The sequence below is a fragment of the Papaver somniferum genome, chromosome 7 (genome assembly GCF_003573695.1).
Source record: "Papaver somniferum cultivar HN1 chromosome 7, ASM357369v1, whole genome shotgun sequence".
Lineage (NCBI taxonomy): Eukaryota > Viridiplantae > Streptophyta > Magnoliopsida > Ranunculales > Papaveraceae > Papaver > Papaver somniferum.
The window spans coordinates 60339224-60358172 of NC_039364.1; the positions used below are offsets into that span (position 1 = coordinate 60339224).

Genomic DNA, 18949 nt, shown 5'->3' on the forward strand with positions numbered 1-18949 from the left:
ACCTGATTAGCGAGGGGTAGATTAGGAATTAAAAAAATAATTAGATAAGGGGTGACCCTGATTTCATATTTGGATCCAGTTTTTGTCCTTTTCCTCTATCCCCCAATTAGTTTTGATATCCCCAATCGCGCGTTCCAGTATAATCTGATTCTTTATGCCTTAGAAATGTTGTTTTTCTGTATCTTATTCTAGTGAGAATCGGATTATATATAAACCGATTAGTGTCGGTGAAAAATCAAATTTTGTATATGCACATAATCGGTTTATGTTACCAATCATAAAGACCAATTCTGCTGGGCATGAAAGAAAAACCGGTTTACAATAAAATTTCGATAAAATAATAGTCTTGGGACTGCTAAATTCTATCAATTTATCGAAGTATTAATTTATCGATAAATTAATAAGTTATTATTATATCGAAACATATCAAATTTAACTTCACATTTCTAAAATAAGTATGTAGTATCAAATATCTATAGATTTTATTTTTAATTTAGATTATTTTTTAATTATTTATGGAATATTATGTGTATAAATGTATATACTTTAATGTTAAAAATTAAAATAAGAATAACAAAAAAAAATAAAAAAATCATTTCATAATTTCTCAAGTGAGTACAAAAAATTAAAGATGAAGTCCAATGTATTATAGTAAATGTGAACAAAAACAAATAACCATAAATGCCTATTTTAGTAAGCACCGTAATATAATGTTGTCACATTGATTATTAATTTATATTTTGTTGGGCCCTATTGGAAACTTAAAATTTGTATTATCTTATAAATTTAACGGGGTTATCAATTTAGCACACTGGTCCAAGTCGGGACTGGCAAAAAATATTATCTTAGCGAAGTTATTAATTTACCTCAGAGTAATTTAATGAAGTTCTACTGTAAATGGACATTCAGGAAGACCAATTGTTCCAAATTATTTTACTTTTTTTTTCAAAAAAACTAGTCGTTAGGGTCTTTCTCTATATATAGAGATCTCATCCTTGGGCCTAATTTGCCCCAAAATTGCTCATTTTATTCCTTCTCACTCCATATACTCCAGAACTACTCATTTCATCCCTCCACATACCAGAAAAGGCATCGTTTGACTCCGCGAAAGATTTGGCAATCACCAAAGCATGGTATGCTGAAAGTCGAGTTGATCACTCCTCGTCCGAGAGCCTTTGGGTGAAGATATATAACAAATTTATGCAAGATTATGGGAACCCGAATAGAATAAGTCTTCAACAAATCCATGATAGGCACCAAGTCATCCTGATGAGATAGTTTCTTTTATAGCTATCCAATAACGGATTTTGAACGCTATCCACTTTAGCATGTCCCTTCAACAATTTGTGAGTATTCTTTTGATGGTTTATTATACACAATCTACTTTTATCAATTTGTAACTAACAAAGTAAGTTTGTATGGTGTTTTTGTAACATGAATCCGTAAAAGCGCGCTACTTGGAGGAAAAGGGGGAAGCATTCATATTTGATGCAAGCTATTAATTCATTGTATCCAAAATTTCGGAGTACGAGACGGAATTTATGGAGGGTAAATCGGACTCGGATTTCTCGGACGAAGATTGATAGTTTTAGTCGTTTTTGTATAGGTTTTGTGGGTACACCTCTTGTAAACCCTCACGAGACTACAATTCGTCAACTAGGGTCACCTGGGGGTTCAAAGGCTTGATGCACGTGCTAAGTTCATCCGTGATTCCTACGAAAAGGAGTAGATTTGAAATGAATGACTTTTTACCCTACGAATATGAAACTATTGGTTTACGTATGACGCCAACAAAGACGTATTATGGGAATATAACTTTAGATATGCAAACATTAATCGATTTCTGGTGTCCTTCATGAATACCAAAGAACACTACCCAGAATCGATTCAAAAGTGCATGAACGTAAACCGATTCTGGATAGTGTTAAAGAAAATCACAAATTTTCAATTGTTTGGTGTTTTGAATATCGATTTACATTAGTTGATCTCACATCTAACATGATTAATTAACACCTAATACGATTAATTAACGCTAATTAATCATAGGTAAAATAGGTAGTAAGAGAATAGTTGGATAAGGGGTTGTGTGAAATTTATTTCTAATGACCTTTTTTGTCGTCCAGTAACAGGCCCCAAATGAATGGACTAGGCCCCAAATTTATTTCTAATAACCTTTTTAGGGGCGAATTTTTGTACCCATCCCATAGATGTGGCTATGGGATGTCCTAGTCATTAATAAAATACCCATATTCCCTTTTGCAATCGGTGGTTTAGTATTGGTTTTATTAACCGATCATGATTGTGTTTTTCATTCCTCAAAAACAACGATCTTAATTGGTATATATTATTGATACTTATCTAACGATTATGTTTGGTAGTTTGAGTTTTATACCCAAATTTAGACATAATCGGTAGGTATCTAATTTGTCAAAAACCTATTGTGAAAGTAGAGAAATCCAAAGTTTCATTTATGTTGAAAAAATTGAATTTGAGGTTACTATTACAATCGGTAGATAATGAACATCACGAAACTACCGATTGTAAAAGTAGAGAAATTCGAATTTTCATTAGTTTTGAAAAAAATTGAATTTACGGCTACTATCATAATCGGTAGATAATGAACATCACGAGACTAACGATTATAAAAGTAGAGAAATTCGAAGTTTTATTTGTTTTGAAAAAAAAAATGAATTTGGGGCTATATCACAATCGGTAGAAAATGAACATCACTAAACTACCGACTGTGAAAGTAGAGAAATTCGAACTTTCATTAGTTTTGAAAAAAAAAATAGAATTTGGGGTAACTATCACAACCGGTAGATAATGGACATCACGAGACTACTGATTGTATAATCGGTAGATAATGAACATTACTAAACTACTGATTGTGAAAGTAGAGAAATTCGAAATTTCATTAGTTCAGAAAAAATTAGAATTTGGGGTGACTATCAAAACCGGTAGATAATGAACATCACAAAATTACCGGTTGTATAATCGGTAGGTAATGAACATTACTAAACTTCCGATTGTGAAAGTAGTGAAATCCGAAATTTCATTAGTTCTGAAAAAATTAGAATTTGGGGCGACTATCACAATCGTTAGATAATGAACATCACGAGACTACCGATTATACAATCGACAGATAATGAACATCACAAGACTACCAATTGTGTTAGTAGAGAAATTCGAAATTTCATTAGTTTTGAAAAAAAAAAAAGAATTTTGGACGACTATCACCATTGGTAGATAATGAACATTACGAGACTACTGACTCTATTTGAACATAAAGTTATAATTGGTAGATAAAGTACTATATTGTCTTCCGATTCAGAGACGTTAATGGCGCTGAATGCATTCTTCATGATGTTTCCCACCCTTTTCTCCATACTCATCCATTTTTTGTTTTGATTTCAGGTAAACCTAGTTTGTTTTCTTCACTTTTGCTTCTTATCTAAAATCTTAACTCAAATGATTTCCTAACACTAAATATATGATCTATAACTCCCGATTGTAAACTTAACTACCGTTGTTAAGGGTAGATTCGCCATTATGAAAACAAAACATAAGGGGTGGGTTCACTTTAGGTTTGGATGACCCTATTTTTTTTAATGATTTTCTGAGATATCAGATAGTCTTTGTGACTTGTAGAGACAGCGAAATGAGATTGTAAAAAGTCTTTGTTGTTTGTAGAGACAAAAAAAAAAACAAAAAAATCTAACCAAAAATTCAAAACTTCCGTCGGTTACTTTATTATATACGTTATATTGTTAATAAAAGTACCATAAATACCTAGTAAAATATGTGTTTGTTTTCAAAATAAACCTCATTGTTGTTTTATGCCTAAGTTTTCATTCTCTTTATTACATTCATCCCTTATTTTATTTGCTATGCTATCTCACCACTGGTTTACTGCGCAAATGGCTCGTTCGTTGGTCATCGGCTCAAACAAAAAAAAGAGGAAATTTTTTTGGTTCCTCTCAAAAACAAATATTCTCAAAATTTCCAAGTATCCTAAAATAACACCTCTTGGGGAGAGATTTCTACCGTGCCTATTTTCGTAAAAAAATCTCTTCAAATCTCTGAAAACAACAAATCAATGACTTTGAATTCTCCTTCGAATAACATGGGTGAGTGACTCTTATGAAATTCTAACTCACTAACATGAAGTTTTAGAGAATTTAAATGACTTTAAAAAAGTATCTAACCAATAACAAAACATTAGGAGACTCTCCAAAAATCTCTATGGACTAATAGTAGATTTGGAAACTCTCCGAAACTCATTTGAAATCTCAATTGACTACCTCCCTCTAAGGCATGAAAACATTGAGAACAGGAAAAGGATAACTAAATGAAATATCAACTAGAATTGAGTAGATTTTAGGTCCAATCTTTTTTTACTAAATCTCATGTCTAACGGGAAAAAATGTTATTGACCCATGATTATAGACCCCAGACTTTTTCTTTCTTCACATTAAGTGAATGCATTTGCACATGCATCTACTTTTTTTTAGAACTAAAAAAAAAAACTCAATTTCTTTATCTTTTTTCACTCTCTAACCCTAGAGAAAATCCAAGCCCATATACCATTCCCGTTCATATCTAGCTACATTAGAATTGGATCTGAGCATGTTTCTCTCAATTTCTTGCTTTCGTGTAGGTTAGTAGGGTAGGATTTAGCTTTATCGTTTTTCTTTTATGTTTTGTTGACATTTCGGGTTTCTCCTTCGCTTTCATAGGGATGTTATATGCATTCTTGTAACGTTTCTTCTTGGTCTTCATGACCTTCTTGATGTTGGGTATGTTATGGTGAAGAGCTTATTCGAATCGCACCGGCAAAAACTGAATCCCGTTTTAACAAAAGAGATCTAAGAATTCTGTGGGTTTTAGAAGTTGTCAAGATTAATACGAGCATCACACTCTCTTGTTCTGAGATTCATCTCTTTCTTAAGAAGAATATTCATCGAATTGTGGGATTCTATTCCAATCACCATCCTCTTTCCCACTTACTCGGATCTCTATATGTATTTGAAACTTTTTTGATATTCCAACTCTATTCTCAAAGGGATATTTGAATGTAGTTTTTATTACTTGTAATCTTGTTCTTAATATTCTTTACCATAATGTAGTCACTTTGGAGCTATGAATGAAAATAAAAATACTTAAAAAAAAGTTTTAGAGATTTTTCCGGAGTTATAGTTATTAGATAAAGTAAAATGTAATATATATGCAAGCAATATGTTGGAATTTTACAATTTTATTTTGTTGGAAAGTTTTCGAAAAGATCCACGTACAATCAGTACATATAACAATAGCAACACCAAATTTGAATTTGTTAGGAGAATATTGGAATTGGTTTTAGGCTCAGATGTTGATTAGTAGATTCGTTAACAGGCAATACAACTACTGTGGCTCATTTGGTAATGCAGTCATAATAAGCATGCAATATTAGGCAATATGTGGTTGCATGTGCAACATTCTTAAGGACGTAACAGATTATGCGATAACATATTTCCGCTCGACGAAAAGAGTGATCTATTAGATATATTGAGATGTGGGGTACCTGTGTTTAGCATAGTTGTCACCACATTAAATACTAGTAGCCGATTGAAAGCCAAAAAAAATATATTAACGTTGGGTTGGTGCCCATAGAATAGACCAACAATAATATTGGTGGGGAATTGAACAGTTTACAAGGTTAGTTATAAGTTTTCTCAACTCGGACACGATTCATAAGATGATTTTAACCCATGAGCTTAGGATAAATTAGGATTGGTATCGAAGGATCTAGCATGTTTCCACTTTTATGTTTGAACATATAATATCACCAGGTGAGTCGGTGTTATAGTTTTTCATATTTACCGATACAGGTCGATATTTGTCGTATCACATCTGTATTTATTGACATTGATTCAAGATCCCCAATTTATATGTATTCCTGGGGATCCGTTTCGTATCTGCAGATACATATTGTGTTTTTGTTGTATTGACCCATACCCATCGATACCGCTCGATACTGACAAATACCTAATATAAGAGCATACAGACGTTAAGGGATGTTCAAATTTCTATACTTGATGAAATTCAATTTAAACACTTACATACAAAACAGATATACATCTAAAGAAAGCAGTAATGATGAAACTGAAAATGGAAGTAGAGGTGGAGGAGGACAGGTTAAAAGAACCATCCCTGATAATCCTATTGGTACTCAAGATCAAGACCATAATGCCAGATAACCTTAATACTCTAGACGATACGTAGCCTAGAGATCCATACAACGAATCAAAATTTGATATTTTAAGCCAGCAAGTACCTAAAAATATCCCCTGCTAATATGATATCAAGTAGAGGAGCAAAGTCAACCATCTAGTATTTGGATGTTGAAGAAGTTAACCCGAACTTTAATATCTTTTTACATTATTTTTATGAACATTGGAGTCAATGAAATATGCCTAGTCATATCTAATCTAATAATTTATTTAAATTATAATATCTAAATTATTTATTGTAATTAAAAGTTTGTTTGAACATTTAATATATACAAATTTATATGATGGAGGACGACAATTTTTTAATTAGACAACAATCTTCAGTATCGATCAATTTCGGTCAGTATCAATGATATCCCCGTATTGTATTTGTATTTGTATATGTGTGGACCAATATTCGATATGTCAAACCATGAACTATAGACAAAGAAGTATAACTTACATCAAACTTTAATTATTATTACTTTTGGTGCATACAATAAAACTTCGATAAATTAGTTGTTTGGGGACCAAAAAAATTATTATTTTAACAAAATTAATAGCGAGTTAAAATTTAGCTTGTGCAAGCCTAATTGGATCAGAGAATTCTATTATTTTAGCGAAATTATTAATTTATCGAAGTTCTACAAACAAAGGAATGACAAAAGTTGCGACAAATTATAATAGTCCATTGATTTCATTTCTTCAATAGTTAAGTTTGTTCGCTCTAGTCTTGGTGTGTTTTTAGCGTTAGGCTACACGCTACTCCCTCCGTCCCTAGATGACCTATTCATTTTTTGAATTTTGTCCCACTAATAGACGACCTGTATCATTAAACAAGGGTACATTTCTAAAATCCTTTTAATTGATTATTGTTAGTACAGTAGAAACTCTATAAAATTAATATTGTTCGGACCACCAGAATTTATTAATTAAGCGAGATATTAATTAACCGATAAATTAATAATTAATTAATAATTTATATCTTAAACTTTTATTGTTATTATTATTATTGGATAAAGAGTATTACATTAACTAGTTGGAAGCCTAACAAGTTAAGCTCCAACAACGTACTGCTACATTAATTGAACAGGTTGTCGTACTAGCCTACCAACGAGCCTCATGGGTAACCTAGTCAAGGAAACCGAAGCGGGTAGGGGGGGGGGGGGGGGGCTGAGATTGTGTCACAAGGGGGGGCAAACTAACTCTACCTTCCATGTTAATTCCTGCAATATTACGCCATTGGGGATCGAACCTGGGACCTCCTGAAGCGCATGAAACTTTGGGAAACGGGGATGACCAGCTGAGCTAGGTGCCTGTTTAACTAATATTTTATTAACTTATAGATAAATTTAACTTTGATCAACATATAACATAGATTTAGATAATTGAGAGTGTTATGGGAACTGATAATGATGAAAAAGAAATATGGGCTATTAGAGAAGGAATACTCATTGCAAAAGAACTGGGGATAAAGAAACTTGAAGTGGAAAGTTATTGTACCTATGCAGTGATGCTGCGTAAACAAGAGTGCGCGGTGCAATGGAGTTTCAGAGGGTTGGTGAAAGATATTCAAACTTTGAAAGAAGTTTTTAAAGATATCGAATTCAAACAGAAGTTTAGAGAAGCTAGCGAATTCAGTGGCTGACTATTTGACTAAAGCTAGTGCAACAAAGGAGATGGAGGGTGTTTGGTTGTCTCAACCACCTTACAAAATAAATAGTTTGCTTAATGCAGATTTTATAGGGAGAGCTTTCACTAGAATGGTGAAAGAGAGCAGTTAGTTTTTCTGGCCCCAGGCCTGTGTATTAAAAAAAAAAGGAAAAAGATGATGAAAGTTCTATCATAAATCTCTTTCACAAAACGAGGTTGTTAAAGCGACAATCACATTAAATAATTTTTCACTGGCTATGAGAAACAACACTAGAAATTCTTACGATGATAAGAAAATTTAGTTCAATGTGATATTGATTTTAACAAAAAACAGAAGACAATTGATTTATTTTTCAAGTAATTTTCATAAAGTGGTTATTAATTTATATTTCATATGGGCTCTACATAAGTAATCAAAAATGTATTAATTTATAATTTTAGCGAATTATTAATTTTGCACGTTGTCCCCCACTTAGGACCGGCTAAAAATATTATTTAAGATAGTTTATTAAATAATCGAGTATTAATTAATGGAGTTCTTACTGTATAAGAAATATATATAATTTGATAGTCATGTTTATATTTGTTATGTAAGTGTTTTAAAATGTTTTTCAATGAATATTTGTAGTATAGTGAGATAAATCATTTCTAAATTTTACTAGTTAGTATCTATAAGGGTATAATTGTAAAAAAAAATACTTAAGTATGCTCTCCTCTCCTCCTTACCTTAAAAAATGTGCAATCTTGAACTAGGTCATCTTTTCCTTGCCTTCAAAAGCTGTGCAATCTTGAACTAGGTCATCTTTTTAGAGACGGTGAATGTGTTGTTTTTGATGTGCGGGTGGAATTTTGTTACTGCTGGTAAGAGTTTTCAATAAATTTTAGTTTTGAAGATTGTATTTTTTTCTTTCAAAAAAAGGATAGGAAAAAGCCTCCAATCAGATTTTTCATCCCGTAAGACGTATTGCCGTCATTATATGTTCAACAGGTTCCAACACCACATATAACCAGAGGTCTCTCAGAAATGAGTATAATGGAACTGCAGCATAAATGCCTAAGGTGTTGGCTGTAAACCCTTCTTACCAACCATGAACCATGTTTTACAAGACTCCCGCCCGCAAGTCTTTCTAAGGCTTGCCTGATTTCAGACGTCTTCCACTAGGTTCTGATATCAAAAATATTGAACAGAAATCACATTTTATCCTAGCTGTTAAACATGTTTAATTAAGGGTGCTATTCTATTGAATATATAAATTTGATGTTCTTCATTTGATATTGTATAGTTAGTTCTATGCTTTCTCGGAACTACAAGCTCACGTCAAGTTTCAGGTGCATCTGTAGAATGACTTGCATCCATCCCTACAAGATCAAAACCATTTTATTTTTTTAGATGCAACTACCACTATAGCTTTGTTCTTTTCATGAGAGAAACCAAACTAAAAGAAATAAGGATGAAGATTATGGATCTTACTTACCTTTTTCTGTCTGAAGAATTTCCCCCAAGGCTCCCACATTATCCAGATGACAGTCTGGGCACTTAGACCTCCTCTGTAACTCCTCCCCAAGAGAGGCACACTCCTCTTCTGATTCAGTAGTCTGCTTATTAACTGTTAAAGAAAAGACTTTCTTCATCCAGGGAGCTGTGGACTCCACATTTATGCATTGATATCTCCTAGAAATTTTATTAGCTACTGAAAATGGTAATTCCCACAAACCATAGTATTAGCCAAACATTAGTAGTAATATAACGAACAGCAGTTTACTATGCATCCCTGTAGCGAAGGATATTTGGTTAGCTCCTGCAAATGCTTCATTTCTTTCACAATAGACTCCAGCATGATCTCTCGCTTTTCCAAGTAAGCCATCTCACATTTGACCTGCAGGTGGACCTATAGTGAGAATGCCAAGACTAGAACAATTGTGAAGTACAAATTATGGATAAAGCTGAAACTTGATTCTAGTTCAATAAAACTTTGGTAAGTTCACAATGAATAGATGTAGATTGAGACTTCAGCAAGGTTGGTATCGCTAACCCAGCTAATCATACGACAGTTACTTTATTGCATATATATTAGAGTGTTGGAAGTTGGAATATTGACCCTTAATAAGGACAACTATAATAATTTCCTTAAATGTATAAGGTAGCTAAAATATATTTAAAAAAGATGGTCAAATCATCTTTTACCTTCTTATTAATATGTTCTCCTTCTTGGTACTCCTGTTCCTCTATGCGTGTTTGACTAGTAATATCTGCTATCTTATCCTCGAGATCTTTTAAAGCACTTTTAAGATGAACCATCTGTTTGTCGCCCTCAGCCAAGATGCCTGCTATGAGAAGGAACAATTAATTTTCCCTTTCAACTTGGAGAACAGCTCAAAACAGATAAAATAACAAAATCCCTTTTCTATTCTTTGCTAGGTCAAAATTTTATCAATAGCAAGCAATAGAGAATTACATGATTAGAGGTAGAATAAACCTCTGAAAGAATGAAATAATTAATGCATTCTAAAACATTTCACTCCTTGAATCTCTATACAATTATGAAAGTCACGCTTGCCAATATATCTCTCCACTGTCCATTCTTGGAGTCTACCTCCCTCTTGGCCATAACAAAATCCATATTATGTGACAGACTAATCTTTCAAATACAACAATTCGCAACTTGGCTTGTAAAGTTGTAATGATACAAAACATTACAAGTTCCTTGCAGATACATCTAATGTCAACTACAAGTAACACCACATCCTTACAACAAAAACCAAGCACACATACCATTATCTGTAGAAGCATCAGCACAATCATCTTTAGCTGAACCATGAGCTACAATCTCTTGCAGTTTCCTGCATGAAAAGTCAAAAATTAGTGGGGTGAAAAGGAACAGTTTCCTAGTTGGATGCAAATGCACAACTAGGTTCAAAAGGAATGGTAGATTCTTTCCTAGGATTACAAATATCTCTCCTGATAGCAATATATCAATCCACTCTTTGATCCATTTCTTCGCATGTTAAGTATCCATTAGGAACAAAAGTTAATCTCTAGGCAGCATGGGATTTTCTTGCTAGGCACCTTTGCGCTACATTCAAATTACCACCCCATCATTTTTTCTATAAGACTTTGAAGCTAATTTTACACCCATCTAGTAATATGACTAACCCATAAGTTACCAAACCTTGAAATTAGTCGGACCAAAATTCTCAACGTTCCAAGCATTCTGACTATTCAATACAACTAATTGTATCTAGCTTAAGTACCAGTAAAAACTATATAGTTGGCATTGCTGACTAGGTGTGACCAATTCCAAACCCTAGACTTACCTCTTTATGTGTGGAATCTCAATAGAACTATAGTAGAGAAAGAGAAGCAACATTGAAAAAGAAAGTGCAATATCGACCTTATTTGCTGGTTGAATTCAAACATTTGATTAATAAACTCGTCTCTGCATCAACATGAACAGAAGTAATTGATTAGTAAGAATTTTATTAACAGATTCATCATAAAATCGCAATGTTAAATGCAACTACGAAATATAAAACGTAAGCGAAGGGAATTCAGAAGCTCATACCGCGAAAGACATTCTTGATCTTTAATAGCGTCAACAACTGATCCAATCTTCGAAATCTCATCTTGAGTAGCAGAAATTCTAGTCTGATAGTTTACAACACAGTTACACAAATTCTAAAGAGAAACCTTCTAATTTACCAAGTGAAAACCTCAAAAGAACAAAATCAAACCTCTAAAGCTTGAACAGAAGCTTCATTTAAAGCCAATTCGAATTCATATCCTTTCAGTTCTTGTTCAGCAGTTTCTTTACAGCGTTTAGCTTCTTCGAGTTGAGTATTTTCTTTGTCTAGCTCGGATTCAAGATCCTGGATTCTCTTTTTTAAACCAACTACTCTTCGTTCTGAATCAAAGATTTTTTTAAAATTAATAAACAAATTCTCATATACTATGAGACGGGATCTTTGAAAAGAATTAGACAGAGAGAATAAAAAAATTGGAAAAATTAGGAAATTATGACCTCCTTGAGATTTTTCAGTAGCGAAATCTCGAATTAAGCTTAGAAGATGTTTCTGGTGATCTACTCCTCCCGCCATTGATGAATTCGTTTTCCCTCTCTCTCTCTCTCCACTCTGTGAAAGTAAAACTGACTTGACAAACGCGGAAAACGCGACTTTCACTGCTACAGATGCTGTTTGGTAACCCAGAAGTGGGAATGTTATAAACACCCCTACTGTCCATTGGCATATCACAAATACCCTTGTGCGTCTTTATAAATACATCTGATGGCATTATCGAAATTTTTATTAAAAACAGAATTTCCACAAATATGAAGTTGATAGTAGGGGTGTGAATTCGGGCAGGCCAGGCCATCCGGCCCAAAAACTAAGACAGGTCGGGCAGGCCAGGCTTAATATTTGTGAGCCCGTAAACAAATTCAGGCCGGGCAGGCCGGGTAAAAGATGATAATTTGCTACCCAAAGACCGCCCGAAGCCCGTTTTTTATACGGGCAGGCCAGATCGGGCCGGATAGGCCACTATTTTGAATTTTTTTTCTTATTTTTTAAGTTCAAATTTTCAAATGAATGGTATTAAATTTATTTTTCCAGGCTTGCAATTAAATTTATTTAATTTTAATATAATATCCTTTCCTTTCTAACAATGCATCCCGTAAGTGATAGTATTATTTTATAATTAAATTACAATGACAAACTTTTAATTATAGCCTACAATAAATAATTAATTAGAGTACGATAAAATTTCTAATAAGAAAATATATTACCATTAATGTTTTGAAAAAGTTAATTATAAGTAAAAACAAGTATATATTTAATTTTTCTTGACACAAAATTGACAATTGTAAAATGGTAACTTTTAAGTCTTTTTAAGAGGATATTAAATGATTAATGGCACATAGAAGGTTTTCAGGCCGGGTACCAGTCCGGGCATCATAATTAATTGCAAAGCCCGAGACCGCCCAATAAATTAATCCAGACCAGGCCGGGTGGCCCATGACGGGACATAACAGGCTTTGGGCTATTTCGGGTACAGGCGGGCTCGGACGGGTACAGGCAGGCCGAGTATTTTTGGGTATTATTTACACCCCTAGTTGATAGTGAAGGACCTATTTAGTGGGGCTTCTATACGTTGAACCCATATAGTAGGGGGTTATAGAAGTTTTCACTTTCCACAATTCCTTTTTTAACCTTTCCATTTCATTTCCTTCTTCTTTAACAAAGACAGAAGAAAAAATTTCCATCGCCTTCGTCGGTCCCACACAACCATCTCCGTCGCTCCAGCACCACCACCATCTTGATCGCCTCCACTACAGCCAGCACCACCACCTCTATCACGCCTGCAACTACTATTAACATGCTAAAGGTTGATTTTCTATCATTGATTCAATTTTTTATTAACTGTACTTCATTTTTTTAGGTTAAACATTTGATTTCCGAAATTCAGATTACATCGATCTGTATTTTTGTTTTTCTCGATTTTATATTTTCAAGTTGGAGATTCACACTAATGATTACATATTCAATTTCAGATCTGGAAAATTGATGATATGGTTCGAAGGTTTTTTAAGATGGATCGATGTAATCTATAATACAAATCGACATGATGATGAGATCGAAAGGTGAACAAATCGGTTAGGTGTTTTCATTTTTTATGATTTTGATATGTATTGACTCATTGAAGTAGAGTCGAACAAGTTTTGTTTTACTTAATCTTCAAATTATTATTTGGATCTGTATCTGGTGATAGAGTAATAGCATTTTTGGTGGTGGTGGGTATTTATGTTGCGTGTGTAGTAGTGTTGATTGAATTTAGTTCTTCTTTGATTGTAATTGGTGATGGAAGAGGTGAAATTGGTGGGGATCTGAAGTTGATGGGCATGTAATTAGTGTGATTAGTAAAGTTGGTTGATTAGGGTGGAGTTTAGAGGTGGTGCTGGTTGTGGAATTGGAGTTGGAGGCGATTTTTTTAATGTAAATTGTTGGTAGTGGTGTACTTGGTGGTGGCGGAGATATCAGGAGGTAATGCTGGTGGAAACATAGGATTAGGTGGTGGAATAGAGGTACTTCTGTGGTGGTGGTGGAATGGTGGAGGTCTGGTGGTGTAGGTGGTAGATGAGAGGTGTAGAGGGAGCTAGTGGTGGAATCAGGATAGGTTGGATTATTGTAGTAATTCAAGATTTAGTGGTGGAGGAGGTGGTGAAGGTTTATGAGATATTATTTTATACCGAATCAACTAATTGAAGACAAACATGTTCGCGTCATTATTGGTAAGGTACAATTTTTTTTAGTATTCTTAGTATGCTAAGGTCAGTTGGTCCATTCTTATTAATTTTTTGATAAATTACGTTTGTTCGATCACTGATATTACACATGTTATTCTTTTAATAAAATTTAACATCTCTCACCAGTCTATTGTAAGTTGTCATCGAATGTGTTGTTTTTTTTAATTAGCATATGTATTTTGAACCTAAGGTGTCCATTGTAAATACAAGTATACTACTCCAACAATTATTAGAGTCAACTATTTGTAGATATAACCAAATCCGTCATGCTCACTGTTAGACATATTTCAGCTGACTTGTTAAGATAGTGGTATACGTTGCAGTTATACATATAATATTTTCTTGTTTGAAATGAAAGATGTTTAGGTAAAAACAAGAACCTATCCAGAGTCGACAAATGATGCCATGATCTCTGTGTGTATTTATATGTTCTCACCGGCGCTGACTTTTTATTTTTGGGTATATTAAACAGGTGACGAGGTATTTTATCTTTCCTTGACAACTCACTTATGATTTTTTATCGTCTTTTTTAGCTAGTGGTGTTTCCGACTGATGAGAAATTGTACATTTGACTGATGCCAGGTTAACTCGTTTGTGTAAAACTTTGGAGACAACTTGTGCTAGTTACCTCCATGTTTCATCTTTGTTAACAACTTAGACCAAGTTGCTTCCATTATTGGAGACAACTTCTGCTAGTTGCTTCCATTATTGGAGACAACTTGACCAACTTGCTTCCACTATTGGAGACAACTTGTGCTAGTTGCTTCCTTTTCCTGGAGACAACTTGTATCTCTTGTTTTTGTATTGAGTTTCGATTTTGCTTTTGGTTTGTCTAAGTTTGAGTTGCCACGTAAAAAATGTTTGTTGCAGAGATTATCTTTTGCATCTTAACAATCTATCATGCCATTTCTGATTCAACATCTGTTAGAGAGATGCAAAGTATCGGCTAGTGGTAGTGCTGGAATTGGTGGTTAGCTGGTTATGTATGCATGTTGATATAACATTTCTTTCTTCTTAGAAATTACTCGTTTACCTTTTTGCCAAACCGGGGGCTTATTGTAGTTGTCTTTCACTATGATACTTTCTTTGTTCAGGACTTTTATTTCAGTGAACTGAATGAATAACTCAAACATTATTCCCAAGAGTATAATGGAGTTGATAAGGTTGGCTAACCAGTTTAGTTTGGATTCTATTCCATATATTTTCAGGTATACTCTCTCTTGATGCATTTATTGATTCTTGAGTATATATGGTCTGCCAAAACATATGTACATGGTTCCTTCCTGTCTTGGGATTAGTAATAGTTTAACTTCGTTCTTAGACTTTAGATTTTGGGGACAACTTGAGAAAGTTGCTTTCACTTTTGGAGGAAACTTGAGCTAGTTGATTCCAGATTGGAGGCAACTTGAGCTAGTTGATTCTATATTTGAAGGCAACTTGGTTATGTTTTTGGGTTATTTTATGCATCTGAAATTATCTTATACATATATCTTAGAGTAGTTGCGACGAATCTGTGGTGCAATGGTAACACAGGGTTGTGTCGAGTTGCTGATGATGGTTTTTGCTGCTGATGATCATGCTTTAGAGTCAAGAGGGTAGATGAATGCTTAGGAAGTTGAGAAGGAACTCAATATGTATCCAGGCATTGAAAGCAGAACAAGAAGTTGTTACTGCTTGTGTGTTGCTGATGGTGTTTGAGTAGGGGCATGGAAGTGACTGCAACTATTGGCTCATGTTGCAAGTGTGCATAGACGGTTGTGGTCATGAAGTTTTTGCAGGTAGAGTTGCAGTAGCAGAGATGGAGGATGTGGTGTTGTATGGTGGTGGTTTGAATTGTTGGTTGAGCATTGATGGTGTGGAGAACCTGTGGTCCAATGGTAGCACAACTGACTATATGTCAGAAGATGTGTGTTCGACTCACACTAGGTTCACTTATTTGTGTATAATTTTTATTTTTTTGGAGTCAACTTGTGCTAGTTTCTTCCATATGTGGAGACAACTTGAGCTAGTTGCCTCCATTATTGAAGACAACTTCAGCAAGTTGCCTCCAGATTTGGAGACAACTTTCAGCAAGTTGCCTCTAGATGATGGTGGTGGAATTGGTGGTTGCTGGTGGTGATTGGTGGCGGTGGATGAAAGTGGTGGTGGTGGGTAGTGGTGGTGGTTGTCGGTGGTGTACAATGGCGATGGTTGTTGGTGGTGGTAGTTGGCGGTGGTGGTTGGCGGCGCTGGTGGAGGAAAATGGCGGTGCTGGTTGGCGGTGGTGGTGGTTGGTGGTGGCGGTGGTGGACAATGGTGGTGGTTGTGGTGGTGGTGGTTGTGGTGGTGGTGGTGGGTGGCGGAGGTGGTGGACAGTGGTGCTGGTTGGCGGTTGTAGTGGTGGACAATGGTGGCGGTGGTGGACATCGGTGGTGGTTTACGGCGGTAGTAGTGGACAGTGGTGGCGGTGGTGGACAGTGGTGGTGGTTGTTGGAGGTGGGTGGAAAATGGTGGTGGTTGGCGGTGGTGGTGGTCGTCGATGGTGGTGGTCGTCGTCGCTAGTGGTGTTTGTGGTGGTCGTTGGTGGTGGTTGGTGGTGGTGGTTGGTGGTGGTGGTTGTTGGCGGTGGTGGACAATGGTGATGGCGGACGGTAGAGGTTTTCTTATTTTGTTTGTTTGTTTTTGTTTTTTTTTTTTTGAATACTGGTTAGTGGTAATGGTTTTGTATATACATTACACAAAAAGGGTATTTTAGTAATGTATTATGCTTAGGGGTACTTGTAAAGTTCAAAAGGGTGTATTTGCAATGGGTCTCATAGTAGGGGTATATAGATAATGTTCCCAACCCAGAAAGACAAGCTTGAAACCCGTGATAAACAAGACCGTGGATATACTGAGGGCCGCTATCTTATTAGGCCTATTCCTATGCATATGCCAAATATTAGTTTTTGGCATATATGTACCCACTATGGATATGCCAAACTGCCAAACTCATATGCCAATATGTCTGGAATAACATATAGGCATACACGATAGAGTTTCTACCGAGTGATAGAGTGTCCATCGCTCGATGGTCAAGCCATCGCTCGCTGGTCATAAATCGCTGAGGCTAGTCAACCTGTCGCTCGTCTCTTAGATCATCGCTTACCAGATCTTCATCCAACGGCTAGTATTTCCCCCCCTATAAATACCTAATTTCAGTCTCATTTCAACTCACACCAGAATTTCTAAATCTCTCTAGAATTTCTTAATCTATAATTCTTTTCACCTAATTTTAATCTCATTTCAACTCACAACAGAATTTCCAAATCTCTCTAGAATTTTTTAATCTATAATTCTTTTCACCTAATTTCAATCTCATTTCAACTCACACCAGAATTTCTAAATTTCTCTAGAATTTCTCAATCTACAATTCTTTTCATCACTATTCCAATTCCTCAGAGAGTATGGATGATAATATGAGCATTGCTGAGTTCGTAGCAAACCATAGTGCTGTCGCAAATCGAAGAGCTGTTGATCGTTCCTATGTGGATAATGAAATTCCGAGAAGTCAAATTAGATTTAGAAATCAAAATAGGAGAAGTCAAAATATGAGAAGTCAAATAAGGCGGAAACCAAAATTCATTGTTGCGGAAGATGAATGTATTTGCGGAAAATGAATGTGTTTCTTCTATTGAGGATACTGTATTAGGAAATGCCTTACATCACGAAACATTATGGGAAATGATTTTTGGGAAATTTCAAGAAGAAACAATGAATCTCAACAATCGTGATGTTTCAGTATTGAATAAACACTTCAGTACAATCAATAAGGAAGTTAGTAGATTTGTTGCTTTACCTCATCAAGAAGGTCCAAATTTGAGGAATGGTGAATCCATGATGGAATTTCAACAAAGGTGTCGTGTGGATGGTGCAACTATGATGGAACTTTGACGTAGGTGTCGTGCGAATATCGTCGCATCTACGAAAAAGACTTCTGATTTGAAAATTGTTTCGACATTTTAAATTATTTGCCCAAATATTGTCCAATATTTATGTAATACATTTCTCGATTGTCCACTTAATATTAGGTTTTAATATTTAAGTTGTCTAAGTATTAGTTTAAGTTCTTATGTTTTAATTTGAAAATTGTCTAAGTATTAGGTTTTAATATTTTTTTAAATGTATCTCTAATTAAATGTAAGATTGAGTTAAGAATAAAATTAAGCTTAAATTCTCAAATTCATTAAACTTCAATATAATCATTAGATAATCATTTTTTACAAGATATAAAACTAGACAATAATATTTTGAAATATAGACTTCAAAAATAAAAATTTGGGACAATGTTCTTCATCTTGTTAATCTTTTTCATTTTACCAAATTTCCAATCAATGCGTTCATGAACGGAGTTGTTAGAGCATTGCTCGGTCGAACTCGCATGCGTTGCTATCTCAAGCATGTTTGTCAATATTAGTGATCAAAACTATATGTCTTGATTTCTAGTATACTTATGACTAAGTCTCGGTCTAGGATAGTTAGGAATAGTTGAGCTCCAGGCTCCATGGAGATTATCTTGCAAAGACGAAGAACTACTCAAGGAACCAGTGGAACTTCATCCGACCAAAAGGTATGTGGAGACTTGAACTCATCTTGTCACTCAAAAGTCTATCTACTCTATCTCCTACTCTTGAGACAAAATTCGTATAAGTATGATAGTTTTCATACATACACATTTGCTATTTCGAGTCGAGTTTACTCGCCTATCTTTTTCTCGAAATACGTGTTGGT

General features: G+C 34.8%; 1 protein-coding gene and 1 long non-coding RNA gene across 11 annotated transcripts; one reads left to right on the top strand and one right to left on the bottom strand.

Annotated features, from left to right (window-relative positions):
• Window positions 1-8780: 8780 nt before the first annotated feature.
• LOC113297436 lies at window positions 8781-12128 on the bottom strand. Of its 2 annotated transcripts, none has more exons than XM_026545908.1 (9): window positions 11921-12128; window positions 11634-11803; window positions 11465-11547; window positions 11294-11338; window positions 10675-10742; window positions 10087-10226; window positions 9690-9778; window positions 9377-9501; window positions 8781-9260 (listed from the first exon to the last, which is right to left on the bottom strand). In XM_026545908.1, exons 1-9 carry the CDS (start codon window positions 11994-11996, stop codon window positions 9220-9222), a joined length of 837 nt encoding a protein of 278 aa, XP_026401693.1. In that variant the 5' UTR covers window positions 11997-12128; the 3' UTR covers window positions 8781-9219. The 2 variants fall into 2 exon arrangements, with proteins under 2 accessions (XP_026401693.1, XP_026401692.1); XM_026545907.1 differs by having other exon boundaries at window positions 10087-10229.
• Window positions 12129-13053: 925 nt separating this feature from the next.
• LOC113297437 lies at window positions 13054-16379 on the top strand. 9 transcript variants are annotated; one of them, XR_003333484.1, is made up of 4 exons: window positions 13058-13281; window positions 13448-14190; window positions 15295-15408; window positions 15696-16378. It is a non-coding gene; the product is annotated as an uncharacterized LOC113297437 (long non-coding RNA). The 9 variants fall into 9 exon arrangements; XR_003333485.1 differs by having other exon boundaries at window positions 15734-16378; XR_003333483.1 differs by having other exon boundaries at window positions 13448-14185.
• Window positions 16380-18949: the final 2570 nt, after the last annotated feature.

Bases quoted from the DNA above. Each gene is read 5' to 3' on its own strand.
- LOC113297436 (XM_026545907.1), bottom strand. From the start codon at position 11,996: ATGGCGGGAGGAGTAGATCACCAGAAACATCTTCTAAGCTTAATTCGA. The intron at 10,743-11,293 runs GTCGATATTGCA...CTTTTCATGCAG, and splicing joins GAATTCAACCAGCAAATAAG to GAAACTGCAAGAGATTGTAG. The intron at 9,779-10,086 runs GTAAAAGATGAT...GTCCACCTGCAG, and splicing joins GAGAACATATTAATAAGAAG to GTCAAATGTGAGATGGCTTA.